General features: G+C 45.4%; 1 protein-coding gene across 4 annotated transcripts in view; it reads right to left on the bottom strand.

Moving 5' to 3' along the window:
- The window catches only part of MAPK4 (mitogen-activated protein kinase 4), a 147,295-nt gene that overhangs the window by 59,307 nt on the left and 60,846 nt on the right, over window positions 1–27,142 (bottom strand). For all 4 annotated transcript variants that reach the window (XM_005296876.5, XM_042850674.2, XM_065598731.1 and 1 more), the window contains one exon: window positions 12,199–13,706. In XM_005296876.5, the coding sequence (XP_005296933.1) occupies window positions 12,199–12,744 (546 nt within the window). In that variant the 5' untranslated portion in view covers window positions 12,745–13,706. The remainder of the gene's footprint in view (window positions 1–12,198; window positions 13,707–27,142) is intronic.

Below are 27,142 nucleotides of genomic sequence, written 5' to 3'. Positions count from 1 at the left end.
AGAGATGTAGGAGTGGTACTGTGGAGTGCTCTGAAGATGAGAAGCTTGAACTGAATGGCAATACAGAAATAGAGCTGGTAATTTAAGAAAGGGAAAAAGTGATCTTGGCTGTGTTTTCGATAGATGGAAAAGGCTTGGCATAGTGGGGGAGGATGAATTTGATGTTTTTAGTGGGAGGAGCAGCAGGAGGATTTAGTGACTACTGGGATATGAGACAGAAGGAGCTCAGATGACCAGACTGAAGAGGTAGTATCAGTGAGAGCAGCGGGAAGGGAGAGGGGCTGGGATCAAGATGATGAACTCAGAGTTAATTATTCACCATTACTAGATTTGATATTCTCTGTCTGGCAGAAGCATTTGCAAATGTCTCAACATCCAGGGGGGGAATTTAGTAACTTGATCAGAGATGGGCCTGAGATTTAAAACTCCAGATCTGAACAGCCTCAGAATTTGGAGATCTGAATTCTGCAGCCTGTGTTCATCTCCGTGGTTAATTGAAACATCTAATTATCTGATGCAGTGAGTACCTTTTAAAAGGTTCAGAAGGATACCTCGGTGATAATCACTGTACAAATGCTTAGAGAGAGACAGAGATGCATTTCTTTGTCACTGATCAATCTCAATGATGAAAGTGGCCAGCTTTTTCCACCAGCATCTTCCAGTAGTGGAGAGCGCTCCCTTTCCATATATAATTATCCTAATTAATGCCTGCTTGCTGTAATTCATATAAACAAGACACACTGCCAGGAAAAGACTATTATTAAGCCTGATTTTTTAAAGACTGTATTTACAGCCTCAGTCACAATATACAGTAGCTATTATCTGCCATTTTGTTACTCAGCTGGAGGGCTACAAGGGAGGGAGGGGTTGGACCGGAGACACATTTGGTCGGAACAGCTGCAGTATTTTATGGTAAGTGATTGATATACAATCTGCAAGTTCTCAGATCCTAGACATCAATCTAAGCACATTCCAGTGATGACAAATCACCAAAAAACAAGCACTAAAAGGTGATTTCTTGTCATGGAGTCCTGCAAGTGAAATGTTCTTTAAGGGAAACAATTCTGCACTAGGCTCTAAGGGGTTGGACCTGCCAGATCTTTTATAACAATTCACTGCCTACAGATATAGCAGCTGGGAGGTGGGTTGCATTTATTATTATTATATATTACAGTAGAGCCTAATGGACCCAACCAACATGGGCACATAGTATGAGACAGTCTTTGTCCCAAAGAGCTTACAGTTTAAATGGACAAGACCAATAAAGGACGGGAAGTGAAACGGGCACAAAGCATTGAAGTCACTTGTCTAAGGGCCACCCAGAAGGTCAGAGGCAAAACTGGGACTAGAACAAAAGGTTTTCTCCAGCCTAGTCGAGGGGCCTATCCACTGGACCACAGACTCTCTTCATGTCAGATGGTGCTGTGCCTACCACTTGCATCCTGGTCCTTGTAGCAATTCAGACTAACCAGGAATGCTCAAGGAACATTGCTGCTTCATTCAATATTTTCACAGGGAGTGACCCTTAGAAATGGGACAGAGCACTAAAAGAACGGAGGCTGTGAATGTTGTCGTTGATGACAACACTACTCAGCCTCAGATTAGACATAGCAACCATGAAACACACCCACTAGTGCTACGCAACTGCCTGCAGGAGGGATGGAGGTAAGGTGCGGATGGGAATTCCCCTGGCATATGGAAAATGTTACCTACTGTAAGTAGGAAAGTCATATTGCTATGACTAGCTTTAAGCTTACGATCCTCTCCTCTGATTGGCAAATACAGCCCTCCCCCATCACCTGACTGTACAAATAACTAACATATTCCAGAGTGTCTCTGTACTGGAAGCTCATAACACAACAGTTAATCTATAGCACACAGGCCTCTGTTCTTATGCCTGACCCTGTCCTAGATTCACAGATTATGAAGCCAGAAGGGACTACTGTGATGATCTAGTCTGACCTCCTGTATAACACGGGCCATAGGATTTCCCTGAATTAATTCCTGTTTGCACAAGAGCACCTCTTTTAGGAATCCTAACTGGATTGAATTTTATGTGCCCTGTTTTCCTGTTACAGAGCAGGGTGTTTTTATTCAACACCGCAATCTCTTGACACTAGGAGGGAATCAGAAGGTGTTAACGTGATGGCATTTTCCAAAGGTGTATCCCACGAGGAGGCACTGACCCCCGGCATCTCTCTTTCCGCCAGCACTGGCTGATATTAATCCAACACACAACTGCTTGGGAATAATAGTAATTCTGCTACAGAAGTGGTTAGACAACTATCATTATCTTGTACTCTGACAGGAAGATGATATTCTTTAAGTCAGTTACTTTACGTATTCATGCAGCACAGTGTTATTTGGAATACATTTCTTTAAAAGTTACCCTTCCTTAGGAAAGGCATTTGCTTTGTACATGTCTGGCCAAGACACCTATTTCTAAAGGTAGGAGCCTCTTGTTGGACTGGGAGGTGGTAGTGTGCAATGACTGAACCAAGGGATTGGTAGTGTGCATTCTTGGCTTCTATTCCCTCTTCTGCCAATAATGTGCTATCTGAGGAAGGGGCTGTACGACAGCGTACAGACTGGCCAGCTGGGGAAGGAAAAAGAAGAGTCCCAACTACAGGTCACTGCATATCCCCTTCTTCTGGGCTTGTTTTATTTCAAAACCAAGACTCAAAACCAGAACAAATCAACTCAAACCACTGGGTAAATAACCACCCAAGGTCTTTCCAGGTACAGCCAGCAGGAGAGGAGAAGGCATAGCCTTCCTCTGCAATAGCCATTTCCCCTTTTCCTTTTATAACCCCACCCAGATCAGACATGTGATAGGCTGGAATGGAGTAATCCTATGCATGCTGGAGTGCATTTACACCTTGCCATAGGGAGAAATTCAGCAGCTGCAAAGAAAGAGACCAACTCTCATGCTCAGAAAGACCCAGTTAAAGAGCAACAAACAACATCCTACTTTACCAACCTACTGCACAATTAACTAGTAATTGTACCAGAAACTAGTTGGGGGTATTTTCTTGTCAGCATCAGCAGACGTGATATTTTGCTCTCAGTTTGATCACAAAAATCTGTGATCGTATGGAGAAGAACTGCATGTCTTGGCAGGTCAGATAATGGAAGGATAAATATGGAAGGAAACAGCAGGACCTAGCAGCACAACAGCTAGAACGAGGAGCATGTGCTGTAGGGTTTGCATTATCCCAGCAGCACAGATAACGAAGTTTTGCAGCATGGTAGCGTCTATTCCTGATAGAGAATGTTCATTAAACTTCAACCAGGCTTCACTAATACCGCAAAGTCACAGACTGAGGCCAGGAGGCATTAAGCATCCCTAGCTTCCATTGAAATCAGTTAGTATTAGACCCTTAATTCAGCAAGTTCTTAACTCTCTTGTGTTTCCATTACTCTGGGGAAGCCGTAACTCTTCACACAAAGTAAGACCGGCACTGGGAAAGGAGGAATTTGATTGGTCACTGGAAGTTCTAAACCCTGCAACAATTGGGCAATATCATCAGGGCTCGGAACCTTGAGACCCTTAATGTCATAACTTGCGCAAGCGTGTTTCGATGCCATCCTCATTGCCAATGTAGAATCTCTCAAAGCTGGTTGGACCCAAGCAGTAACTCTTGGTTTCCCAGTGGCACATGTAGAAGGGATTCAGGTCCCCTACCCTCCAGCTCAGGCATGGCTTCTCAAGGTGTCTGTCCCCATCTCAAGTTGCATGTATAGGAGGAAACCATTTCCCTCCTTGGGGACAATTCCTTGATCTATCCACAGAGCCAAATACCTCTCTTTGCTCCCAGCTCCTTGTGGGTCAGGAACTGGGATCCCCTGTGACAATACATCAGTTTCCACAATAAGGAGGAGGCAGTGAACTTGCCTTTCCGGCTACCGAGTCTGGCCGCCATGTGGCTGCACCTGAGCTAGTATGTTAACCTGCTGGGGCACATTGCAGCCCCATGCACCAGGATCCCTGACCGTTTGCCCACATGTGCCCTGTTCCCTGACACATAAGACACCTCAGATCTCCATGATCTCTCTTTGGTGGGTCATTATAGAGCCTCCACTCCATCCAGACTGTGATTACCCACTTCCAGAGGGTGGGGTGCACTCATCTGTGTGTTCCTCCCCCCACTCCCTCTCTGAGAACATCCTCCTAAGGTGTCTGCCCTTGTGCCTTCACCTCTCGTGGAGTGGAATCACCCACTTCTCCCGCTCTTAGACCTGTCCCTGTGGATCAGACGTGCTCACCTTGCAATCCAACTAGGTTCAGCACCCAGGGTTCTTCACAGATGAATACATACAGCTCCTTCTCTCCTACAGCTTCCCATAGAAAACTCAGCGAGAGAGGCTGCCAGAAAACAGCAGTGCCTTGAAAGATGGGTGATCAGTAGCATAGATAAAACATGATATGAATGGAGGGCAGCATATAGGATTACTACCCTTTTGGATGGCTTAACTGCCAAGATACTGCCATGCTGAATTAAGTATGTTTGCAGCAAAAATACAGCATGGGTTGTTTTAATAACTGAGGGTGGAATTGACTTCAGTACCTTAAATAGATTACTTTGTGGGATGCTGTGGCTGCCTGTGAATATATTGCTGCACAGAGGAGGCTACAGTATATAACTCAGTAATTGCTTTAGAGAAAGTTCCACTTTTGGAGCTGGGTCACTCCTCCCATGCAAACCCAGGGTCTGTGAGAGTGGGAAAGGGAAACTGTAAAGTAGCCCTTATTAAGCTTCCCAGATTATTCCATCAGGAAGGGTTGGCTTTGTTCCCCCGCCCCCGATGAAACAAAGAGGTTCAGGCATTAGAGCTCAGATCTCTCGGATCAGTTGAAGGACACAGCATTCTCCAGGTCAGACACTGCTTACCCTGCATGGACCCTGGGGCTCCCCTCCCTGCACATTCACACTGCTCCCAAGCAGGCCCGGTGCCACTGGCGGGACATTTGCCCCACCAAATAATCTTAAAGGGGACCCAAATCCTGGTCAGAAAGATCAAAATTATAAATCACAGCAAAATACTAACACAGTAGCCAAATTTTACTTTTTTAAGCTCTTAAACTCCAAGATTTTCCAGGGTTCTGACTAGTTCCTGAACGCCTGGAAGGTTGTTTGTTTTTTAAAACAGCAACATCCAGAGACCCCAAAATACCCACTTGTCCCCACAATAATGATACCCTACCACCAGCCCTGCTGCCGAGGACTATCCATCTGCCACCATTTTGGGACCTTCCATCCTATAAAGTCAGGGAAGATTCAAACCACAGAAGGTTTTCCCAGAAAAGTTAGCAAAGGTTCAGGTTCTTGTCATTGGGCTCAGCTCTAGGAAGGAAGGTCTGTGTGATATACTCTTCCTACCAGCTCTTCAGTCCTGCCCCCAGAACACCCCATTCCTGTATACAGATCTAACACAACACAATGAGCTCCCCAGGGATAGGGCAGATGGTGCTACAGAGACAGTTGGGAACAGGGGTGAAAGTAACTTAAAGGACTTACCAGTACGCTGGAGTCCTGAGCAGGGGTGAGGCCTCAACTAGAAGGGGTGGGGCCTCAACCAGAAGAGGTGGGGCCTTTAGAGCCCTGGACCCTTTAAATCCAGATTTAAAGGGCCGCAGGCTCTGGCTGTGGTAGTGGCGGCTGGGTGGCCCAGGGCCTTTAAATCACTGCCAGAGCTACCAGCTGCAGAGGTGGCTGGGAACCCCGGGGCTTGGGGGCCATTTAAAGGGCCCGGGGCCCCGGCTGCCGCTACCGCCCTGGGCCCTTTAATCTCCGCTGGCTCTGGCAGTGGGGCTTGGGCGACAATTTAAAGGGCGTGAGGTGCTAGCAGCAGCCAGACCCCCAGGCCCTTTAAATCGCCACCTGAGCCCCACTGCCGGAGCCCCGGGGTAGCAGCAGCAGCTGGGGGTTCTGGCAGTGATTTACAGGGCAGGGGCTCCCAGCCGCCGCTACCGCTGCGGAGCCCCGGGGCCTTTAAGCCAGAGCCCTGGGAATCCCAGCCACCTCCACTACCCGGGGGCTCCGGCAGCGGGGCTCTGTGGCAATTTAAAGGGCCTGGGGCTCCAGCCGCTGCTGGGAGCCCCAGACCCTTTAAATTCCACCTGGGTAAGCTGGTCTGGTACAGCATACCAGCTCTTGCCGGTACACCATACCACATTTTCTGCCAATGTATGGTGAGAACCATGTATAGATTCTAAGGGGAAGAGTTGGCTTTGAAACTCTGCCCACTCCCCATCCTCCCTTGCTTTCTGCTTCTAAGGCTTTTTCTGTACAGGGACATTTTCTTGGTCTAAGCTAAGCTGTGAATTTAAACAGATATAGTTACAATAGTTTAACCATTGTGTGGACACTCTGGTAGAAGAGTGTCCCCACATGGGACTAAACGGGTATAAGTATATCTGTATAACCAGTATAGCTTCCCAGGTAAGCAGGGCCTAAAATATCCAAATCCAACTCCTGAGCTCTTTCCTAGTCCCTGAACCTGCCTCCCTTGTAACAATGTGTTAGTACCTCATGCCCCGAGCAGTGTCTTCGATCTGGTGGAGTAAGGCGCTTACTCAATAGGAGTAAAGGTGACAGACTCTGCCCGACCTCCAATTTAAACCGTCCTGACTTAGGCAATACCCCCAATGATGTAAATAAGAGGTTGCTCTGAGTAAGGACTTCTGGGTGTGGCCATGGCATAGTACTTGCCCTTTGTCCTCCTAAGTAATATTTAATGGCCGTATAGTTCTATTCTATTACTATGAGTGGTTAACTCTACTCCACCGGCTGGAACGAAAAGGGCATTTGACCTTCAACCTTTCAGCCTTGATCACAGCACAGACCATGCCGGTTTGAACTAGGTTCTCCTGGTTTAATTCAACCTTAAGCTAATTATAAGAGGACAGATAATTTGGGTATGTACAGCACAGTACAATAGAAATCTGTGCAATGAGGATAGGTTCCGTTCATACAGCCAGTCTCCTACCTCGCTAACCTATAAACCCTACAGAACAGGATTTCTCATGAAACCTTTTTAATGCCAGATTTGTTGTAGTTCACCTTTGTGCTGTTATCTGAGTCTCCCAATAGGGAATGTACAGTATTTGCATTATAATGCACTATGCAAGGTGCCAAGGAGTGGGCGGCTTTATAAAATATTTGGTCCTTGACCTCAATGAAAGAAGATAATTGCATCTCAAAGGTTTGCTCCTGGTTACGTAAGAAGGAATAAGTATAATCCAGATAGATGTGGTAGGTTAAAAATAATGGTTTTTAAACAGGTTGCTCATGTTCAGTGAGCTCCATTCTAATCTTTGCTGCTTTCTCCCTTATAAAGGTACAGCGTCAGGCATCACTCCCCCCTTTTGGCACATTCTGAAGTTAGACAATAACATTTCTTTCCCTCTCAGTTTTACCCTCAATAGAGCAGGCAACGTGTTTTCCACCATATGTTTCTAATAGAGATTGAAATTACCGTGGCTTTTTGAAAGAGGGATCCAAACTGAAATACAAGATCTGAACACCCACCTCCCGCAACACCCCGAAGGTATTTAAAATTCAAATCCTGATCCACAGCCACATTTAGTGCCTTGAACCCTTTTTCACTTGTTTCCTTTTGCACCGACAGCTCTGATCATACAGGCATACTTAATCATGCCTTAGCATGGGGGGACCCCTTTCAAAGCGACGTGTCTACGAAACTACCCTTTCAGCTCAGCTCTGTGTAAAATATTACTTGACAAACCCTCACTGCAGAGCCAACAGGAGTGCACGATGGGGTGAAATCCTAGCCCCATTTAAGTCAATGGCAAAACTCCCACTGACGTCAGGAGATCGCAGATAGGCCCTGTATAAACAGCAGCCTTTGCATCTTTTGCAATATTTTTAAATTTCTCAATGGCAGAAGGATGGAGTTTTGATAAGTATCTACAAAGCCAGAGGCCAGGCTCTGCTACCTTAGACAGGCTGATTCTACTACCCTTGGGTTCAGTGACAGCAGACTTCATGAGGAGCCCCGTTGATTTCAGTGGGATGACTCACAGAGTGAAGTGTCACTCAGTGGGTTCAATCAGAAGTCATAACCCATCCCAGGCCTGCTCATGGGTCAGCACAGCTATACAATGCCCCTTATTTGCATTACTTACTTCCTGAATTGAAAGGTGCCCATCCAGCCCGACGGGAATGAAAATGGCAGAACCTATCCGTGGTGGGAGAGACATAAGAAGCCATTACTGTGTAAGCTGAACAGACTAGACAGGACACATTGCCTTCATGGGGGGGAGGCAGTGTGGACAAGTGAAGGGAGGTTTACACAACGACTCAGAAAATCTGTTCCTGGTTCTGCCACTGGTTTGCTGGGTGACCACGGTCAAGTCGCATCTCTGAGCCTCAATTTCCCCACCTGTAAAATGGGGATAATGATACTGATCTCCTTCGTAAAGCACTTTGCGATCTAGAGATAAAATCCACTCCATAAGAGCGACATGTCATTACTATTGGCTTCATTCTATGGCAAATCACAATCCTCAACAGCACGAGAAATAATCTCCCTAGTGACAGTTCTCTGATGCATTAAGTCCTAGCTCTGCCTTAAAATCATGCTTTTTCAAGTCCTATTGCTTCCTCATTGTCTTACCCAAGCAGAGGTTTGCATCACGCAATGTCAGGAGGGATTTGCTTTTATTATTCATTGCTGAAGGCAAGGGATGTTAGATAAAACCCCATGGAAATCACCACCTGCATTCCCTCCTCCCCCACAGAACATATTTTACATTCCTCATTCTGTGCATCTCTCTCTTTCATCTGGATTAGTCAGGCAGTTACGATCAGCTCCTGCTGAGCAGTAAAAGCGTACAGCAAGGGCACAAAGTGCCATTTAACAAGGTACCACGGGCATAGTTCTCAGTAACAGGATATTCCCTTTGCACGAGCATTGCACTGCAATTTGCTGTGTTAAGACAAGTTGATCATTTATCCTGCTCTCAACAGTGGAGCTGTTTGAACTAGTCCAGTCTGGTACCAAAAAAAAAAAAGAACCCCCCCCCAAAAAAAAAAAAAAAAACCATCCAACCTTCAGTAGCAAACATGAAGAGACTGAAAATACTGCAGCAACACAGCTTCCAGTCTAATCCTGGTTTAACTATATGAAGGTATCTCTGCCTAAGCTCCATTCAAAATACTTTTCTAGTAAGCATTAGATATTGTAAATCTGTGGCCACCTAGGACTTCATACTTGTCAATGTGCTGAACACCACAGTACAGCTGAACTTCACAGTGACAGACAGATCGCTGAGCCTTTTGCTCCAACTGAGCTAAAGAAGAATCTCCATTAGCTATAAGTCGTATAAGGCCTATGACACACAGCTGAGCCATCCTAAGTCCTTCCAGTAGAGAGCAGTGGTGCACATACACACACTAATCATACCATTACAGAATGAATGGTGCGCATTGATCATGCTGCACAAGGTCAAAAGATAGGAGCTTGCTGGCTGGACCATACACTTGGTGGTGTTGTGTTTTATATAGCTGCAGCTTCTCCTGCTTAGAGAGTTATGTAAGAATCTTAAACTGTTATATGCCATTAATCAGGCACTTAAAATGCAAGTCAGGCACTACAATCTACTTGGTTGGATCTGTGATGTTTTCTGGAGTTTACATAGTGCTTCGTGAAGCCTTAAATGACAGATTTTCTAATAGGCTGGAGTCTAAAGAGAACCCAGTCTTCTTATTTAGATGTCTCGTCTCAGAAACAAGCGAGAGGAACTAATTAGTGGGACTGCCAGGCTAACCAGAGCAGAACCTACATACAACAAGAATCAAGATCTGACTGATTTTGTGATAAGGGGCAAACAGATTGGCAAATATGTATCTTTAGCTGAATATAAAATATATAATGAATGATGGATGGGATGTTTTTGCCATAAGAAAAACTAAGGGAGATAGACCTAGTTTACTAACAGCATCAGAATATGCACCATGCATTGGTCAGTGATTCCGAAAAAGCAGAAAAGGGGCTGCATTTCAGAGTGGTTAGACACATCAGTTTATAATGTATTTTCCCCTTGTTCCACATACAAAAATCCCAGATGAGGTCAGCTAGACCAGTGGCTCTCAACCTTTCCAGACTACTGTACCCCTTTCAGGAGTCTGATTTGTCTTGGGTACCCCCAAAACTACTTGCTTACAAAATCAGACATAAAAATACAAGTGTCTCAGCACACTATTACTGAAAAATGGCTTATTTTCTCATTTTACCATAGAATTATAAAATAAATCAATTGGAATATAAACATTGTACTTACATTTCAGTGTATAGTATAAACAAGTAATTGTCTATATGAAACGTTTAGTTTGTACTGACTTTACTAGTGCTTTTTATGTAGCCTGTTGTAAAACTAGAAAAATACCTGGCTAAGTTGATGTACCCCCTGGAAGGCCTCTGTGTACCCCAAGAACCACTGAGCTAGAGCACTGCATAATGACCAAGTCAATATGTGTTTCTAGGGTTCAAAAAAGAATTGGATAAGTTCATGGAGGACAGGCCCATCAATGGCTATTAACCAGGATGGGCAGAGATGCAAAAACATGCTCTGAAGGGTCCCTAGCCTCTGTTTGGCAGAAGCTGGGAATGGGCGATGGTTCACTTGATGATTACCTGCTCTGATCAGTCCCTCTGAAGCACCTGGCATTGGCCACTGGCGGAAGACAGGATACGGGGCTAGATGGACCATTGGTCTGACCCAGTATGGCCAGGCTTATGTTCTTATCACCATTTCGCCTCTAAAGACTAGGCTGAGTGCGTTAGAGAAATGTGTTTGGTGTTTTCAGCTAAGTCCTCGTGGATGCTCACACACAATCCTTTCTGGCAAGATGGCACAGACTAGAAGAGCAGGGCTGTGGCAGGCCAAGAGTAACACAGGAAACCAAGGAGAGCACAGCTTGAGTCAGGCCTGCAGGATTTGACCTTAAAGAATGAAAAGTGATATAAATGCGCCCTGCTGAGGAGAGAGCCAAGGCCTGGTTCTCCACTGTTTGCACCTTGCATAGCCACTTACACTAGGCAAAGTGGGGGTAAAATTCTATCACCTGTGAGCATGACTTGAAAAGTCAGATGTGGCCACACTTTTGCATAGGTGTGAAAGGTGAAAGCACCACACGACTGTGAAATGTGTGTTATAGTCCCCGTCCCCAAAGTAGCTAGGCCACGTAGAATTTAACAGCCTGCTACTGCTAGCTGCTACCTCCTCCAGCTCACGTGTGCTTTGGTGCTGAAGTGCACAAGTTCAAACCTGGCTGATGAGCTGGTAAGGAACAGAAGAGAGTGGAGAATCAGTTCCTTGGTATGCAGCCTGAAGCACTCAGATCCATCCCCAGATTTCAAGTACTCCAAGAGTAGTTAGGTCTGGGGGATTAGTTTGGGCTCATGCTGTTCAAATTTCTGTTGAACAGCCACTAAATAGTGCATGAGAGAGAAGGTTCCATGGCATAGCTACAGCAGCTATTCACCCTGGAACTGGAAGACAGAATTAGAACCTGACATAGGACCAACCTCAAAAAGTTTGAGCTGCTCCAATTACAACAGCAAAATTCATCAGGCAGCCCCTTCCTCCTTCCCCCACCCCCATCACTGCCCAGGGGGCTGTGGCTGCAAAAAAAGCCCCTGGTGGCTGCATACGACTATGGTGACTGCATTTGAGAAATGATACACTAGAGACGGATTGCTATGATTCTGCAGTGTGCCGGGGGTTGAGGAAGTTCTATGCACTGACACCCAGAAATAGAGCATAATACTAACAGAAGGTGTTCTGGGCAGCTGCAACAGGTGCCCAGAATAGGAACAATAAAGTTTCCCCTTAGAAGAAGTGCTGTGGTCCTAGTGCTTGCAGTCACAAATATGTAGATACCAAGAGGCTGAAGCAGCAGCAATGGAAGAGTGGGCCGAAGATGCAGGTTCTCTAACACCAGTGTTAAGTCAGGAATAACTCAAATGCAGTCTATAGAATTCTGTGGATGCAAAACTAGAGTAATCAAAGTCGGAATCAGATCCACTGCCCAGAACTGAACACGAATCCAGAGCTGAGCTCTTCCAAAATTTGTGGGGGCTGATCAGTTCTGGGAATTTGGTTTGAGCCCATCTCTCCCTCGGACAGCAATCTGATTGACACAGAAAGAGTAACGGTTTCATTTCACATACCTTATGAGAGTAATGTTGATCTACAATCCTTGCCAGCCCAAAGTCGCCAATCTTCAACACCAGGTCCTCTGTGCTGATGAAAATGTTGGCAGGCTTGAGGTCTCTGTGCAGTATATTAGCTGAGTGGATGTACTTCAGCCCTCTCAGCAGCTGGTACATGAAGAGTTTGGCATGTTCCTCTGTCAACGTTCCTTGCTCCAGCAGTCGAGCCAGGTCAGTCTCCATGTACTCCTGGATTATGTACACCGTGTTAAACTTGAAAATCTCCCCTTGAAGATCGGCTCCCTTAGGCCCCAACACCTCATACACTTTCACAACGTTGTCGTGGTCCAGCCGGCGGATGATCTTGATCTCTCGGAAGGCATGCTTCATGCTCCGCGCGTCGCTGATGGTGATCTTCTTCACGGCCACTTTGCGGCAGCTTTTGCTGTCAACCGCAGACAGAACCAGTCCATTTGCACCAACGCCCAGGGGCCTGAAATCAACAAAGCGGCAACCCAGATCGTAGCCATACATGCTGGCGATACAGTCGCACTTCTCTGCCATCGTTGGGCCCCGATCTTTCTTTATCGCTTGAAAAACTGAGCAAGGCAAAGAACTTCCAGATCACAAATGTATCTTGAAATAAAGCAAGTCATTATTGCCCACAGATACCTGGGGGGTTGCTTGTTCTGAGCCCATAGTTTCAAAACAAGAAACTTCCAGATACGTAGAAACGGTGAAAATAGATGTCTGAGCAAAATTATATATTTCAAAATAGATGGGGGGAGGGGTGGAGGGAGACTTTCCAAAGAGCTTTGAAATTTGGAATGCAGAAAAAACAATGACAAAATAGTTCTTCCTATCAAAACTCAGTTAGTTTATTTTTCTTGAGGCTATTAAAAGATCCACTCCTCTAAGTTCTTCAGCCCCTCTCGCTTTTTTCTCTCAGAAGTCTACAATATACTGCTGAAATAATAGGCTAGCTGGTGTTGTAATTAGCCGTTTTCCTAGGTCTCTGTATTCTCACTTACTTCAGGTGTTGCTTCACAGTGGAGTCAAGCTAGCAGTTTCAGCATTTAACGTGGGAATCTAGAATTGCTTCGGATCCTGCTAGCTTCCAACCATGACCTTCAGCCCCCAAATTCCTCAAACAACCTTCAAACTGGAGAGCTACACTTTCCAGAGGTGAATTTGAATGCCAGTTTTCTTTCTCTGAAGCCAGTAGTTCAGCGAGACTTTGTTATTCTTTCTGCCACCCTCTCTCTATATACAGGCCTCATTTTCCATTTGGTAGGCAGAAGGGTTGACAGAAGTAAACCGCTTTTCTGATTGAAACTTGTTTTTCATCAGCTGAGCTCAGCACAGTAAATTTCCATGCTCAATATTCCAACACTTTTCCCATGTATATCTTTTATTAACCAACCCAAGTGTCATTTGATCTTTATAGCCGGTTGTAACGTTTATTGCTGGTGGAGTTTCCTGCATCATACCTCCTGGCTATCCCTCAGTGGTTCTCAGCCCTCCTCCTGGAAAAAAAGAAGAGATTGATTGATTTGATAAGAACATCAAATATGCGCCTCTTATGTAAATTCTTTCTCCTTGAAGGTTAAACATGAGCAAAGCAGTAGGTGGGAAATATCAGTTATGACCTTTAGGAAATTAATTAGTTATGCTCTCCAAACGCACACATCATTAGCAGCTTTGTTCAAATGCTTAATTCTGTCTTTTTAACCTGAAAACATAAAGGGCCAATAATACATACTTTGTGTTTTGCTGGGTTTTCTTTTTTAATGTTTGAATATTTGATGAGGTTATTTGCAAACGTCTAAGATTTAATAACACTTGTGTCTCCAACTGTCCAGTTAGACAGCACAGGCATGCTTAACTGAATTGCAAGAAAACTGTATTAGCGGTGCATGACACGCACAAGGCATTATGTGCTAAGCAACCCAGAGTAAAGAATTTGTCATGTTTTTCTTCAGTTTGTAATTTATGTTCTTTTTGTTTAAAAGCTGGTCAGTTCGGGTTTTTTCCTCTTTTGTACGTAAATGCTGCACCGGGGGGGGGGGGGGGGAGGGGGGAGGCACTCCCACCGATACACAAATACCTGGCTTGCATTCGTGCTCTGCACAAGCCAAGGTAATTGAAAAGCTGCCTCAGCCCAAGCTATGATAATGATCTTACATTTCAGTAGTGCTTTCATTCAGAAGGACTTTAACATGCTTTATAAACATTACCAACTGACACGCAAACTATACACAGGAATACCTTCACCTGCCACTGAAGAGGAGTCACCTCTAGGATTTAATCGAACTACCGTTTAACTTTATAAAGCAGCCTCAAATAACAGGCATGCCTTATGCCGTTCTTAGACTAAATTCTTCAAGGTAATGACTGACTTTATACGTGTTTGAACAGGGCTCAGCCCAGTAGGATCAGGGTTCCTGACTGGGCCTTTCATGGTACTGCTGTAGTATCCATGTGAAATGAAGGTGGTTCCTCTAACAGCAGTAGACAGGAAGGATAGCTCAGCCCTTAAACCACTACCCTAAGGCTTTGGAGACCTGGCTTAAAGTCCTTGCTCTGTGTGACCTTGGGCCAGTCACTTAGAACTAGGTTCACAAAAAAACCTTAGGTGTGTGACACTGAGCATCACCATCCTTAACTTTTAGGCACCTAGAAAAAAACACTGGGATTCACAAGGCCGGTGCTCAGCGCCTGAGCATGGGGAGAGGTAGGCACCTCAGCATGGGATTCACAAAAGCCAGCAGCACTCCAGGTGGCTCCTTGCTGAAGCAAGCCAATGGGTGATGCCAAGCCGAGAGCTGTGTGCTCAGACCCTAGGGTTGCCAGGTGTCCGGTTTTCGACTGGAACGCCTGGTCAAAAAGGGACCCTGGTGGCTCCAATCAGCACCGCCATTAAAAGTCCAGTTGGCGGCACAGCGGGGCTAAGGCAGGCTCCTTGCCTGCCATGGCTCCGCATGGTTCCCGGAAGTAACGGCATGTCCCCGCTCTGTTTCCTAGGTGTAGGGGCAGCCAGGGGGCTCCGCATGCTGCTCCTGCCCCATATGCCAGCTCTGCAGCTCCCATTGGCCCAGAATCGCAGCCAATGGGAGCTGTGGGAGCAATGCCTGGCCGCACCTCTGCAAAGGAGCTGGAGGAGGGATATGCCATTACTTCTGGGAGCTGGAGGGGGGCCATGCCATTGCTTCCAGGAGCTGCCTGAGGTAAGCGCCACCCAGAGCCTGCAGAGAAGCAGAGAAACACCTATATTCCCCTGGTTTGTGAATCCCTCTAAGACTGAGATGTCTGGCATGGGACTGCAATGCATATGCTCAGAGGCAGAAACATAGGACATTTTTACTGCAAAAATTTAGGTGCCAGGTGAGTTTAGGCACCTACAGGCTCAGAGGCAATTGAGCAGGGGCTTTGTGGATCCCAAAAGGTTCTGATTTTGGTGCCTAAAGGAGCAGGTAGGTGCCTAAGTTCTGTTGTGAATCTAGCCATTTCTCTGTGCCTCCGTTCCCCATCTGGAGAAAGGATAATAGGACTTCTGTAAGGCACAGGGCTGCCGTGAGGATAAATACATTAATGACTGTGTGGTCAGGTGCTCAGATGCTGTGGTAGTGGGGCCCCAGACGCACCTAAGGTAACCATACAGCACAGCTTAACTTTGTGCTGGAGAAGAGAGTGACACCTACTGAGTTATCAGCACCAAGGGTTTTCCCAAAGACCTCCGAAGGTATGTTCTACACTGCAGTAAAACACGGGCAGCTGGCCCGTGTCAGCTGACTCGGGCTCACGGTGCTCAGGCTGCGTGGCTATAAAACTACAGTGTAAAAATCCAGGCTTGAGCTGCAACCTGGGCTCTGGGACCCCGCAATGCGGGAAGGTCCCAGAGCCTGGGATCCAGCCCAAGCCCGCAGCCTGGACATCTAGATCCTCCAGATCTTAAAGACATGAAGCTAAATTCAAATCTGGCATAAGCAGGTGCAACTCCCTTTGAATTCAAGGTCCAGTGGTAAATATTCTAAACATTAGACTTGGTAGGTTGTTGGCCACATGCCTGTGCACTTTGGTGGCTGCCAAAATCTTACATCATGTAGACAAACCATTAGATTTAGTACATTTATAAAGACAGACAGGATCTGGGACCTTTACCAAGGAGAACAAGAGTATTATCAACAATGGAGTAGGATAGTCAGCTAACAATGCAGGTCATGTCTCCTCCAGAAATGCAAATAGTCCAGTGTGTTCCAAAGGGAGGAGAACATATTTATTAAGACTCATGCTTTGTGTCATTCCAAAAGGGTGTGTGTGTCATTGATTGGCAGAGTCTGAGATGGAACGGTAACGTATTCAGTTGTATTTAGGTACCAATCTGTAAGGGTAAGAATGGCAGGAATTCCTTCATTCCTTGGTCAACTCTGTGAGTGACAAATATGTGAGTGGAAAATGAAAATAAAAGTTGGCTTTACTTTTCATGGTCTCTCTCATGAAGCTATGCTTAATAGTAACATTCTCCTACCACATACCCCCAGATTGGAAGGGTTTCAAGTCTAGAGGTCTGGATCTGGATCTATATTTGGGCTTTGGGAACTGAAAAAGGCCAATTTCTGATTCCAGAAACTGAAATTAAGCCTGGACTTGCCCATTCTCTGGTCCCTTGCAGCCACTGCTACTGAGTCTGTCCATCTCTACAGAGTTCGTGTAGCAACCCTTAAAAATCTATTTTGGGGAGGGTAATAGGGAATACTTGCTTCTTTCTCTGCCTCAAGAATCATCCACATTAATACTTTGCTCTATATGGGGCTCTTTATCCCAGAGTATCAAATCAAATCAAAAAGAAGAACAGGAGGACTTGTGGCACCTTAGAGACTAACAAATTTATTAGAGCATAAGCTTTCGTGGACTACAGCCCACTTCTTCGGATGCATATAGAATGGAACATATATTGAGGAGATATATATACACACATACAGAGAGCATAAACAGGTGGGAGTTGTCTTACCACCTCTGAGAGGCCAATTAATTAAGAGAAAACAAACTTTTGAAGTGATAATCAAGCTAGCCCAGTACAGACAGACAGTTAGATAACAAAAGAATTAATGGACACAAATCTGACATCAGGAATCAAAATACTCAAAAACCAGTGGGAGAACACTTTAACCTGTCTGGTCATTCAGTGACAGACCTGCGGGTGGCTATATTACAACAGAAAAACTTCAAAAACAGACTCCAGCGAGAAACTACTGAGCTAGAATTGATATGCAAACTAGACACAATCAACTCCGGTTTGAATAAGGACTGGGAATGGCTGAGCCATTACAAACATTGAATCTATCTCCCCTTGTAAGTGTTCTCACACTTGTTATCTAACTGTCTGTCTGTACTGGGCTAGCTTGATGATCACTTCAAAAGTTTTTTTTCTCTTAATTAATTGGCCTCTCAGAGGTGGTAAGACAACTCCCACCTGTTTATGCTCTCTGTATGTGTGTATATATATCTCCTCAATATATGTTCCATTCTATATGCATCCGAAGAAGTGGGCTGTAGTCCATGAAAGCTTATGCTCTAATAAATTTGTTAGTCTCTAAGGTGCCACAAGTCCTCCTGTTCTTCTTTTTGCGGATACAGACTAACACGGCTGCTACTCTGAAATCAAATCAAATCACTTATAAACACAACTCTCCCATATGGTAAGTATGTTTTATTTATAGGTGGGTAAAGAGAGACAGAGACATTACATGACTTGCACGAGCCATAGAAGGAGTAATTGGCAGAACTGAGAATAGTTCCCAGAAGCCATGACTCCTAGTGCCTTGTTCTAACAATTATACCACACTGCCTCTCTTGAATTAGTGTTTTCCCTATCCACACTCTCATTTTGTGTGGCTGCATATAGCACCTATTGCTAGTTTACTTACACAAGCAGTTACATACACACTGTTAACCCCAGCACCAGTCAGCAGTGAATGAGACACTAACATCTTTTGAAATCCATGTTTATACAAGGCTGCCCTAAAAGATCTGAACTGTAGGTTTGCAATCAAAATGTGTCATATACATCAGATTGTTTTCCTTCTATTAAAAAAAAAATCCACCTCAAATGGTTTGCTCTTCATACTGTGGCAACCTGCATGGAACTTGGAAGGAGTACTACAGATTGCAGGAGGAAAGAGTTTGGAGATGGGACCAGAAAGTTAGTCTGTGTGCACGTGGCTTGAATGCTAGCTGTAGTTACAGCATCTTTGTAGACCGTTCTCTTGATAAAAAGCCAATTGCATGTTAGAAACAAATTTAGTTTGGAGTCCTTTCATATTATTACCGAGCCAGCAGTATAAGAAACACATATGATGTTCAGTCTGAATAACACATTTAAAATAGCATTATACTTCATCGCAATTATGAAAGTTCAGATGGCATAGCAACAGCACACTGGCTCCTACTCCACCGTTTTTCCTTGCAGCTAGTGTATGGGCTATGACCGAAGGGACATGGCCAGGTTTCTCTCTGCACTGGACCATAGGAAGACAGAATTAGATTATAATTCCCTGCCCACTTCTGAAATGCACTGTGCTGCCTTCAGCCAGAGCCTTGTCTCTATTCCACGTGTATATTATTTGTTGTAATTAAATACACAGCGTTAAAGGCAGCAAAACATATGGGATTCTTCTTGTGTGTTTGCTACCACAGCTGTTTGGCTCTATAACATAAGCACCTAAATGGAAAATTTATTTTGTTCTATTTGCTGTGGGTAGCTGCACATCCTTAGGTGAGAAGGCTCCCTTTTCAGGTATCACACAGATGCGTGGCCAAAGTGAGTCTACTCCCCTTTCACATGTGGCAAACAGAATGAATAACCCCCAAACAAGGAAATATTGTTGTTCTCTCTGTGTCATGTCACCTGCAGGGGAATTTCACAGAAATGGGCTGTCTCTTTTCTGGATCAGGTCTCAAGAGAGAGAAGCAAAGTTTTTCTTGAACAGGGAACAAACCTGTTTGTTTCTATTTAACAATTTTGTTTGAGGTTTGACACAGCTAGTGGGGTGTGTGTATACAACACCCACACACCAGAGAGAGCGTGCAGCTTGAGGAAGTGCTGTATCTGGTGGCAACAGCCGCAGTTGGAAAAAACAATACATTTGTCAGTCTAGTAAAGTATAATTCTACACGCATCCGAGACCCCAGAAGATCTTTGAGGTACAGCATGCACAGCAACATAAGATTTCGTTCTCTTCCATATGACCTGGAAAACACAGATGTGGTTCCCAAGCTGGGGTGGCAGCTTGCTATGGTCTGTGTGGTTTTCAGCTTATGAAAAAAACATTCAATCTTTGACAGAGAATAGAGCTGTAAATGCACTGCGATTTTGTAGGGTTACATTTTTGGTTAGAATAGCTCTTCAGAATTCAGGTCAGCCTTGCAAAGTGAATGTGCCATGGGCTCTTTCCGACTAACAATCTGGGGGATTTCCATGTCGTGATAGAATGAGAGAGTCTGAAGGCTTGTCTAGACAAACAGTGTGCAGCAAGCTGGGGTGTAAATCTACACTGCAGTAGCCTGCTACACACTAAGGGTTTATCTGCACTGCACACTAAGCCCAGATCCGTGGGACCCAGGCTTGTGGACTTGAGGTTTCCAAGCCTGTGCTTGAGTGTCCACACTGCATTGTAAACCTGGATTTACAATTGCTTGACCCGGGTCTTGCAGCCCTGTTAACTTGTCCATGCTGCATAATGAAGACCTTCTGACTTGGGTCTGTGGCTTGGCCTATGTCCACACAGCACAATGACAGGGTTGGGAGCAGACTCGCAGTGGGCTCTGACCCACTCCTCTAGCAGGTCCTGTGCACCTGCTGACCTGAGTCTGACTGAATTATGTATAGATGGAAGGGGGGCTTTGGCTCAAACCTGAGTCAGAGCCTGGCCTTAGTGTGAAGTGTAGACATACCCATAGTCTCCATGTGAAACCTGCTGCCACACACTAAAAGTCCTCTACTGCACTTTGATCTACCCCACTTTGAAACAGGAGTAGGTCAATATGCACCAGGAACTGTTACTGCCTGGTATCAGGATCCACATGGACATATATTGAGTGACAGCTAGTGTGCTATAGATTTACACCCCAGCTTGCTGCACACTAACTGTTCGTCTAGATAGGCCCATAGATATCAGACCAAATTTAGAGGAGATGCAACTTAGAATATCTCACACTGATTTTAATTCCCTGTCCACTCACATTCTCTTAGACCTCCTGACTCCCGCTCAACAGATGCATAAGTGAGTCTAAATTGTTGCAGATTACACTCCAAGGAGACCAAAGGTGTAAAAGAAGAGCATGTTTAAGTAACTGCTCGACCCCCTCTCCCACACTTTAACACAGTGGTTCTCAATCAGGGCTACATGCATCCCTGAAGATACGCAGAGGTCTTCCAGGGGGAACATTGACTTATCTAGATACTTGCCTAGTTTTACAACAGGCTACATAAAAAGCACTAACAAAATCAGTACCAACTAAAATTTCATACAGACAATAACTTGTTTATACTGCTCTCTACTATACACTGAAATGTAAGTAAAATATTTATATTCCAATTGATTTATTTTATAATTATATGGTAAAAATGAGAAAGCAAACTACTTTTCAGTAGTAGTGTGCTGTGACACATTTGTATTTTTATGTCTGATTTTGTAAACTAGTAGTTTTTAACTGAGGTGAAACTTGGGGGTTATGCAAGACAAATCAGATTCCTGAAAGGGGTACAGTAGTCTGGAAAGGTTGAGAGCCACTGCTTTAACACACAACTTCTCCACTATTTTTCCCAAATCCTGGTTTTCTCACAGCTTTGCTTGGGAAAGTCACCAACTCTGTATCTCAGTTTCCCCATCCATACATACAGAGGGGATGAAGCAGAATCTTGCTAATCACACAGATGCCTGAGTAACCCACTGTGGGTTACATGAGTGCCCAAATACTGACACAGCAAGGTTAATGCATTACAGTGTTCTCTCTCGATTTACTTTGCAATTGCAGTTTAGCTCTATTTACAAATATTCTTCGTTAAAAAAATAATGAAGCCTCAGTAACATGAGACAGGCTACAGCATCTGATAAGAATGGACAGTACCATTTTTGTGTGTAAATTAAAAGGAGCCTGTGATGGGGTGTATTCAGCCATTGCAATTCCCTGCTGGGGGCCCTTTGGTCCTACTGCACCCCACCCCAAGAAGCAGCGAGCTGGGAAGAGAGGAGCAGGGAAGGTGGGTCCTCCAAGCTTGCCTAAGGAAGACTCTCCAAAGCAGTCATTCTGGAAACCATAGAGACCTGGTCCTCCAAAGGCTAGAGGAGCTAGCCACAGCCAATCAGGGCCCTGCTGGTCCAGATAAAAGGAGCTGGTTGACATTAGCAGGTCAGTCCCTGGCTGGAACCAGAGGAGTGAAGACAGGTGCTCCTCTCTGGCCAAAGGAGTCCAACAATCACAGAGAGTTTATGGCTGGCTGAACTTACACAGCTGTGATTGCAGAAGGAGCAGGACCTGAGGATGTTGGCCCCAATATAGGGCTGGAAATAAAAGGGTCCAGCAGGAAGAGGTCCAGAGAAACAGCGGTGGCAGAGTGAATCAAGCAGTACATGCCTGCTACGTGTAGAGCAGGGGTCGGCAACCTTTCAGAAGTGGTGTGCCGAGTCTTCATTTATTCACTCTGATTTAAGGTTTTGCGTGCCAGTAATACATGTTAACGTTTTTAGAAGGTCTCTTTCTATAAGTCTATAATATATAATTAAACTATTGTTGTATGTAAAGTAAATAAGGTTTTTAAAATGTTTAAGAAGCTTCATTTAAAATTAAATTAAAATGCAGAGCCCCCCGGACCGGTGGCCAGGACCCGGGCAGTGTGAGTGCCACTGAAAATCAGCTTGTGTGCCACCTTCGGCACAACTTGCCATAGGTTACCTACCCCTGGTGTAGAGTCCCTGGGTTGGAACCGAAGTTGTGAGTGGCCCTGATTCCCCAACCACCACAGGAAGGGGCAGGGCTTATATGAGAGACTGAACAACAGGCTGAACTTAAAGGGCCCAGAGACAGGTCTGGAGACCCTAGCGAGGGCAAATTTGTGGGAGTCTTTAATATTCCAGAAGGGGTTCATTAGAACTCTGACTCAGCCGGAGGGCCAAGCCCCTGAAGACCTGCCAAGGTCAGCTGGCAGCCTACAGGGGACATTAGGGGTGAGAAGAGGACTGTGGCACTACACCAAACCACTCAGAGATGTTCAAGAGGTGACTGCCCCTTCACAGAGTAAAATTTTGCAGCCCTTCATTGAATAAAGCTCCTGATGTCTCTGTTAATTTAGTGGGCGTGCTGCTCCATTCAAAACCACAGGCTGAGAGAGCAAGGGGAGGAGAATTAACAGGCTATTATCACGGGTGAACGCTAATCAGGAGCCATTTCAGTTCTTCTGCCAAGGAAGTTATAGTTTTTATGACCATGCGCATTTATTTCTGATTTAGAATAAGTAAATGCATATACAAATTAGGCGGGGCACTTGGGCTCCTGGCAAGATGCCAACACAACCTTCTGTGCAGTAGAGTCAATAGGGTTATTCACAAGAGTTAAAGGCCAGCAGGATTTGACATGGATAAATTGTTAGTGCATTTTATATAGGGCTGAAAGAGAAAGACGTTTGCTTTAGTACAAGTCCAGCTCTCGCCTTCCCTCCCGTGATGCCCAGCTCACGAATCATTATGACATCAGATGCCAGTCCTATGTCTGGAAAACAGGCTCTTTTTCTTTGTGCATGAGCTGGTCAGTGCCAGTGCTAAGCATGGTGGATGACAAGATACAGACCTGTTGGACTCCCAAACTATTACCAACATCTAAGCATTTTGAAATCTATGGGGGAAAAGAACTTTTCACATATGACTGCTGAGCGGCAGCATCACCAATTCACCATCAATACTGCAAAAGCAGACAGTTTAGTGAACTGGTTACCTACTCCAGCTATGCCATGGACTGTCTGCCATACACTGGGTACCCTTAAAAACTGACTCTGTCATTTCTCGAATAATTCCCCCCTATAGAGCTCTCTGTCTCTACCCACGGATTTGTATGGTCCTTGGCACCACAGTGCCTAAGGATGGGATTTTTTCAAAAGCACTTGGAATTGGGCGAAACCTCCACACACTGATGTCAGGGGGAGTTTTGCCACCACTGACTTTGATGGGAGCAGAGTTAGGCCAGTGCAGAGTACTTCTGAAAAACTCTACCCACTATCCCTCCATAAGGTGTCTCTGAAGACAGCAGAACCTTTCAATACAGTAAACCTTAAGTGCCATACACTATGTGTGGAGTCATTTATTTGGCACGTCAACAATACACATCAGCATCTTGCCCCAGTTCTTCTGGAATGGCTTAGCTAATTGAATTCAGATCCACACATGAACTATATCTCTCCTGCAACTGTCCAGCCAAATACCCTGCATATAAGCATAAAATACTCTCAACAGTCGAATCCCTCTTGGATTCCTACATACCAGTGCCCCTCTGCTCTGATGCAGGGGATTGTTAGCACCAACTGCTGAAACCCGGAGAAATCTGCCAATCTCCTGAAACAGTGCGTGTGACACTCTGAACGTTTTCATCACTTCAGCTCCTGCATTCTTAGTGGTTCAGCAGGAATTCCAGGCACATCACAGCTTCAGCTGCCTCTGCGTAACTCCCCCTCCACCCTCCCTCAGTAGCTCAGCTTCACGATCTGCTCCTTCGTTACAAATCATCGCCCGAGCAGCCACTGCCCCATACAAAAGTTGGGGGCATCACTCCTGCTAATCCCACGCAGTGCAGGAGGTTCCTCCTTTCCAAACCCATCCTGTCCCTGTGTGGTTCCAATCTGGTGATCTCTCTACGCATTCAAATCCTCCACAATTCCCAACTGCCAATGTGCCTGTTTGCTTATTCCATTTCTTCTGCCTCTTCCCTTTCTCACCTCCCGCAAGCTATTCCCTATCACGGCTCAGGGACATGTTTCTATGGCAACTAAGTACTGGGGTTGTTCAAACCATCATAGCAAAACTTAAAGGTAAAAGGTCTCCTTGCCAATTCTGTATAATATATAGTGCCCTCTGTTTGTAAGTTAGGACATATCCCATATTGTACACATGGGGAACTCAAGCACAGAGAGATTAGAGGTCAGTTTTCAAAAGAGCTTCAGCTATTTTCAGGTGCTTCCGTTTTTAGGCACCCAATGTGACACACCTGCAGCCTGAATTTCAAAGGTAACTGAAGGCAACGGGAGCTGTAAGTGCTCAGCACCTTTGAAAACCAGGCCCTGAGTGTCTCAAGGGGTTTGTTCAAGGCTGCACAGTGAGTCTATGGCAGACATGTCATCAAATTCAGGAGAGTTCTTGGTTTCCAGGTCCGTGATCAGTCCACTAAACCACACTGCCTCCAAAAGTAAAATGGAACAGAGAATTATCCCAGGGCTGCTCCTACACCACTCTGACTGCATGATACATAGTGTTAACAGACGGCAAGTAAAACGCACAGACACACTGGCCTGATTCTCCTGACTCCAGTATAAATCAGGATAACTCCACTGGCCTGAAAAAAGCTTCAGTCCCATCACATGATCAGAGCACGTCCTATTGTCTGAACTTATTCTGAGGGCAGGACACTTAAGAAGTAACTTCTAATAGCAGTTGGCTTTATAATTAACTCTTTCATACACTACACCACAAGCAATGTGAAATAGGGGTTAACAGACTCAGAGTTTGTCTACACTGGCACTTCATCGGCAAAACTTTTGTCATTCAGGGGTGTTAAAAAACACCCCCCCGAATGACAAAAGTTTTACCGATGAAAAGTGCCGGTGTGAACAGCGCTTTGTCGGCAGGCGCTCTCTCCTGCCAACAAAGCCACAGCCACTCACACAGGGGGGGGGGGGGGGGGGGGTTTGTCAGCAGGAGAGCTCTCTCCTTCTGACAAACAGCAGCTACACTGCACAGCTTTTAGCAGCACGGGTGTAGCGGCACAGCCATGTTGCTAAATGCTGCATAGTGTAGCCATACCCTTAGCTGAGGGAAGGGTTTTTTGAGAGGAACACCTCCCCCCAACCCCATTCCCTGCCTTGGTGTTTGTTAGCTAGACACAAAACGAGAGACATTGCTTACCATCATGCACTCACACTACATCTGGTCCCTGCCTTCCATTCACACTTACGTGCTTAAAATAGGGCAAGGGGAACAGGACTCTGCCCAGGGAGGGAGGAAAATCCAGAACTGGGACTGAGTTGGGATAACAGAAGTCAGGGCTCTTGGTTGCCCCGTCATCCCTGTGGGTGACCTGACTGACACCCCACTCATGCATAATGTCAGCAGTGGTAGGGTACCCTGCTAATGGGCTCCCCCACATGATCTTTCAGCTGTTGAATCTGCCCTCAAAAATCTCAAGGCCATTCAAGTATGAAGATGACACCTCCCTTGTTTCAAGAGGCAGAGACTTCAAAAAAGACTGAGGACAACCTGAACCAAGACATGGCAGCCATCAGTGGCTATTGCAAGAAGTAGAGACTTAAGCTCAATGTGCCAAAGACAGTGTCGTAATGCTTCCATCTCAACCACACCAACGCTTCGCAAGAGTTCAACATCTTCTTGAATGGAGAATGACTAGTACATGATCCAAAGCCGGTATATCTAGGAGTAACTCTAACTCACACATTTACCTACCTCAGGAAGTTAGCTCAGATGATTAAGAGCAGAAACAGACACCTAAATAAGCTTGCGGGCTCAACTTGGGGAGCTAATGTACAAATACTGCACAGCTGGGTGCTAGCTCTCTGCTACTCAGCTGGAGAATATTGTGTTAAATTCTTCCCACACAAAACTCGTTGATTATAATTGAATCAAATTAGGAGAATAATAACAAGGACTATGAAACCAACAAACAACAAATGGCTACCAGCCCTCTCCAATATCCTGCCTCCGAACATCAGGTGTTAAAGGGCAGCAAAGAACCTCCCTGACAAAATCCAAAAGATACCACAATTCCCACTTTTCAGAGATATAGAACTCATCAGCAAAAGACCAATCTGGGCTATGTTACGGACCAGCTCTACTGCGGATGCTGCCACGTTGTGCGGAACAGAATAGGAACAAGCTGCACCCTCTGTGAAAAATGCCTTCCTCATCACGCAGCCTGATGAGAGACTGCCTGGCTTCAAACTGCCGTGCTCTCTCTGGAGCAAGCTCAACCATTTCAGATGAGAAGTGGCCAGGTGTGCAGTGAATGACACACCTGGGGACTCAGGCCCTCTGTGTAGTCGCAGTGCAGCTGGAGGTCCTGCACACCACCTGAACAGTTGCTCATCTTACGCAGACTTATCAGAAGGCCTTCCCTGACGTCACACTGCTTACCCCAATGTTAGTGAATGGCTAGAATGTGTCCGATACCTACTTAAGCTGTTCTGATATTTTCTTTTTCCTACATACCTCTGTTTTATCTTCCTATTTCATATTTTGGTATAACAACAATTGGAAAAAAGTTCAGAGAAAATAGTCAATAATAAAATAATGAACCCAACCAACAGTCTCGTCTCCCCCCTCCCCCCCTGCATCAGGATCAAGGTCAGTGATGGGATTTAAATCGATGGGGCCTAACAGCCTGCTAATCATCACATTGCTGCTCACAAGGCCTCTATTAATGAAGCCTTATGAGGCTACTCTGACAGAGCCAAGAAGTTTTCCCTGCCAGTGTGTTGCATGAAGCTCATCTAGCCCTTTAAAAAATCCTCAATCAAGAAAACATAATAAAAGCACAAAAAAACCCACCACCCCCACCCCTGAAACCCTACGGCAGTGGTGCTCAAAGTAGGGCCGCCGCTTGTTCAGGGAAAGCCCCTGGCGGGCCGGGCCAGTTTGTTTACCTGCCGCGTCCGCAGGTTTAGCCGATCGCGGCTCCCACTGGCTGC

The sequence above is a fragment of the Chrysemys picta genome, chromosome 6 (genome assembly GCF_011386835.1).
Source record: "Chrysemys picta bellii isolate R12L10 chromosome 6, ASM1138683v2, whole genome shotgun sequence".
Classification (NCBI taxonomy): domain Eukaryota; kingdom Metazoa; phylum Chordata; order Testudines; family Emydidae; genus Chrysemys; species Chrysemys picta.
The sequence above is the reverse complement of the archived record's forward strand: the minus strand, read 5'-3'. Positions and strand labels throughout refer to the sequence as shown.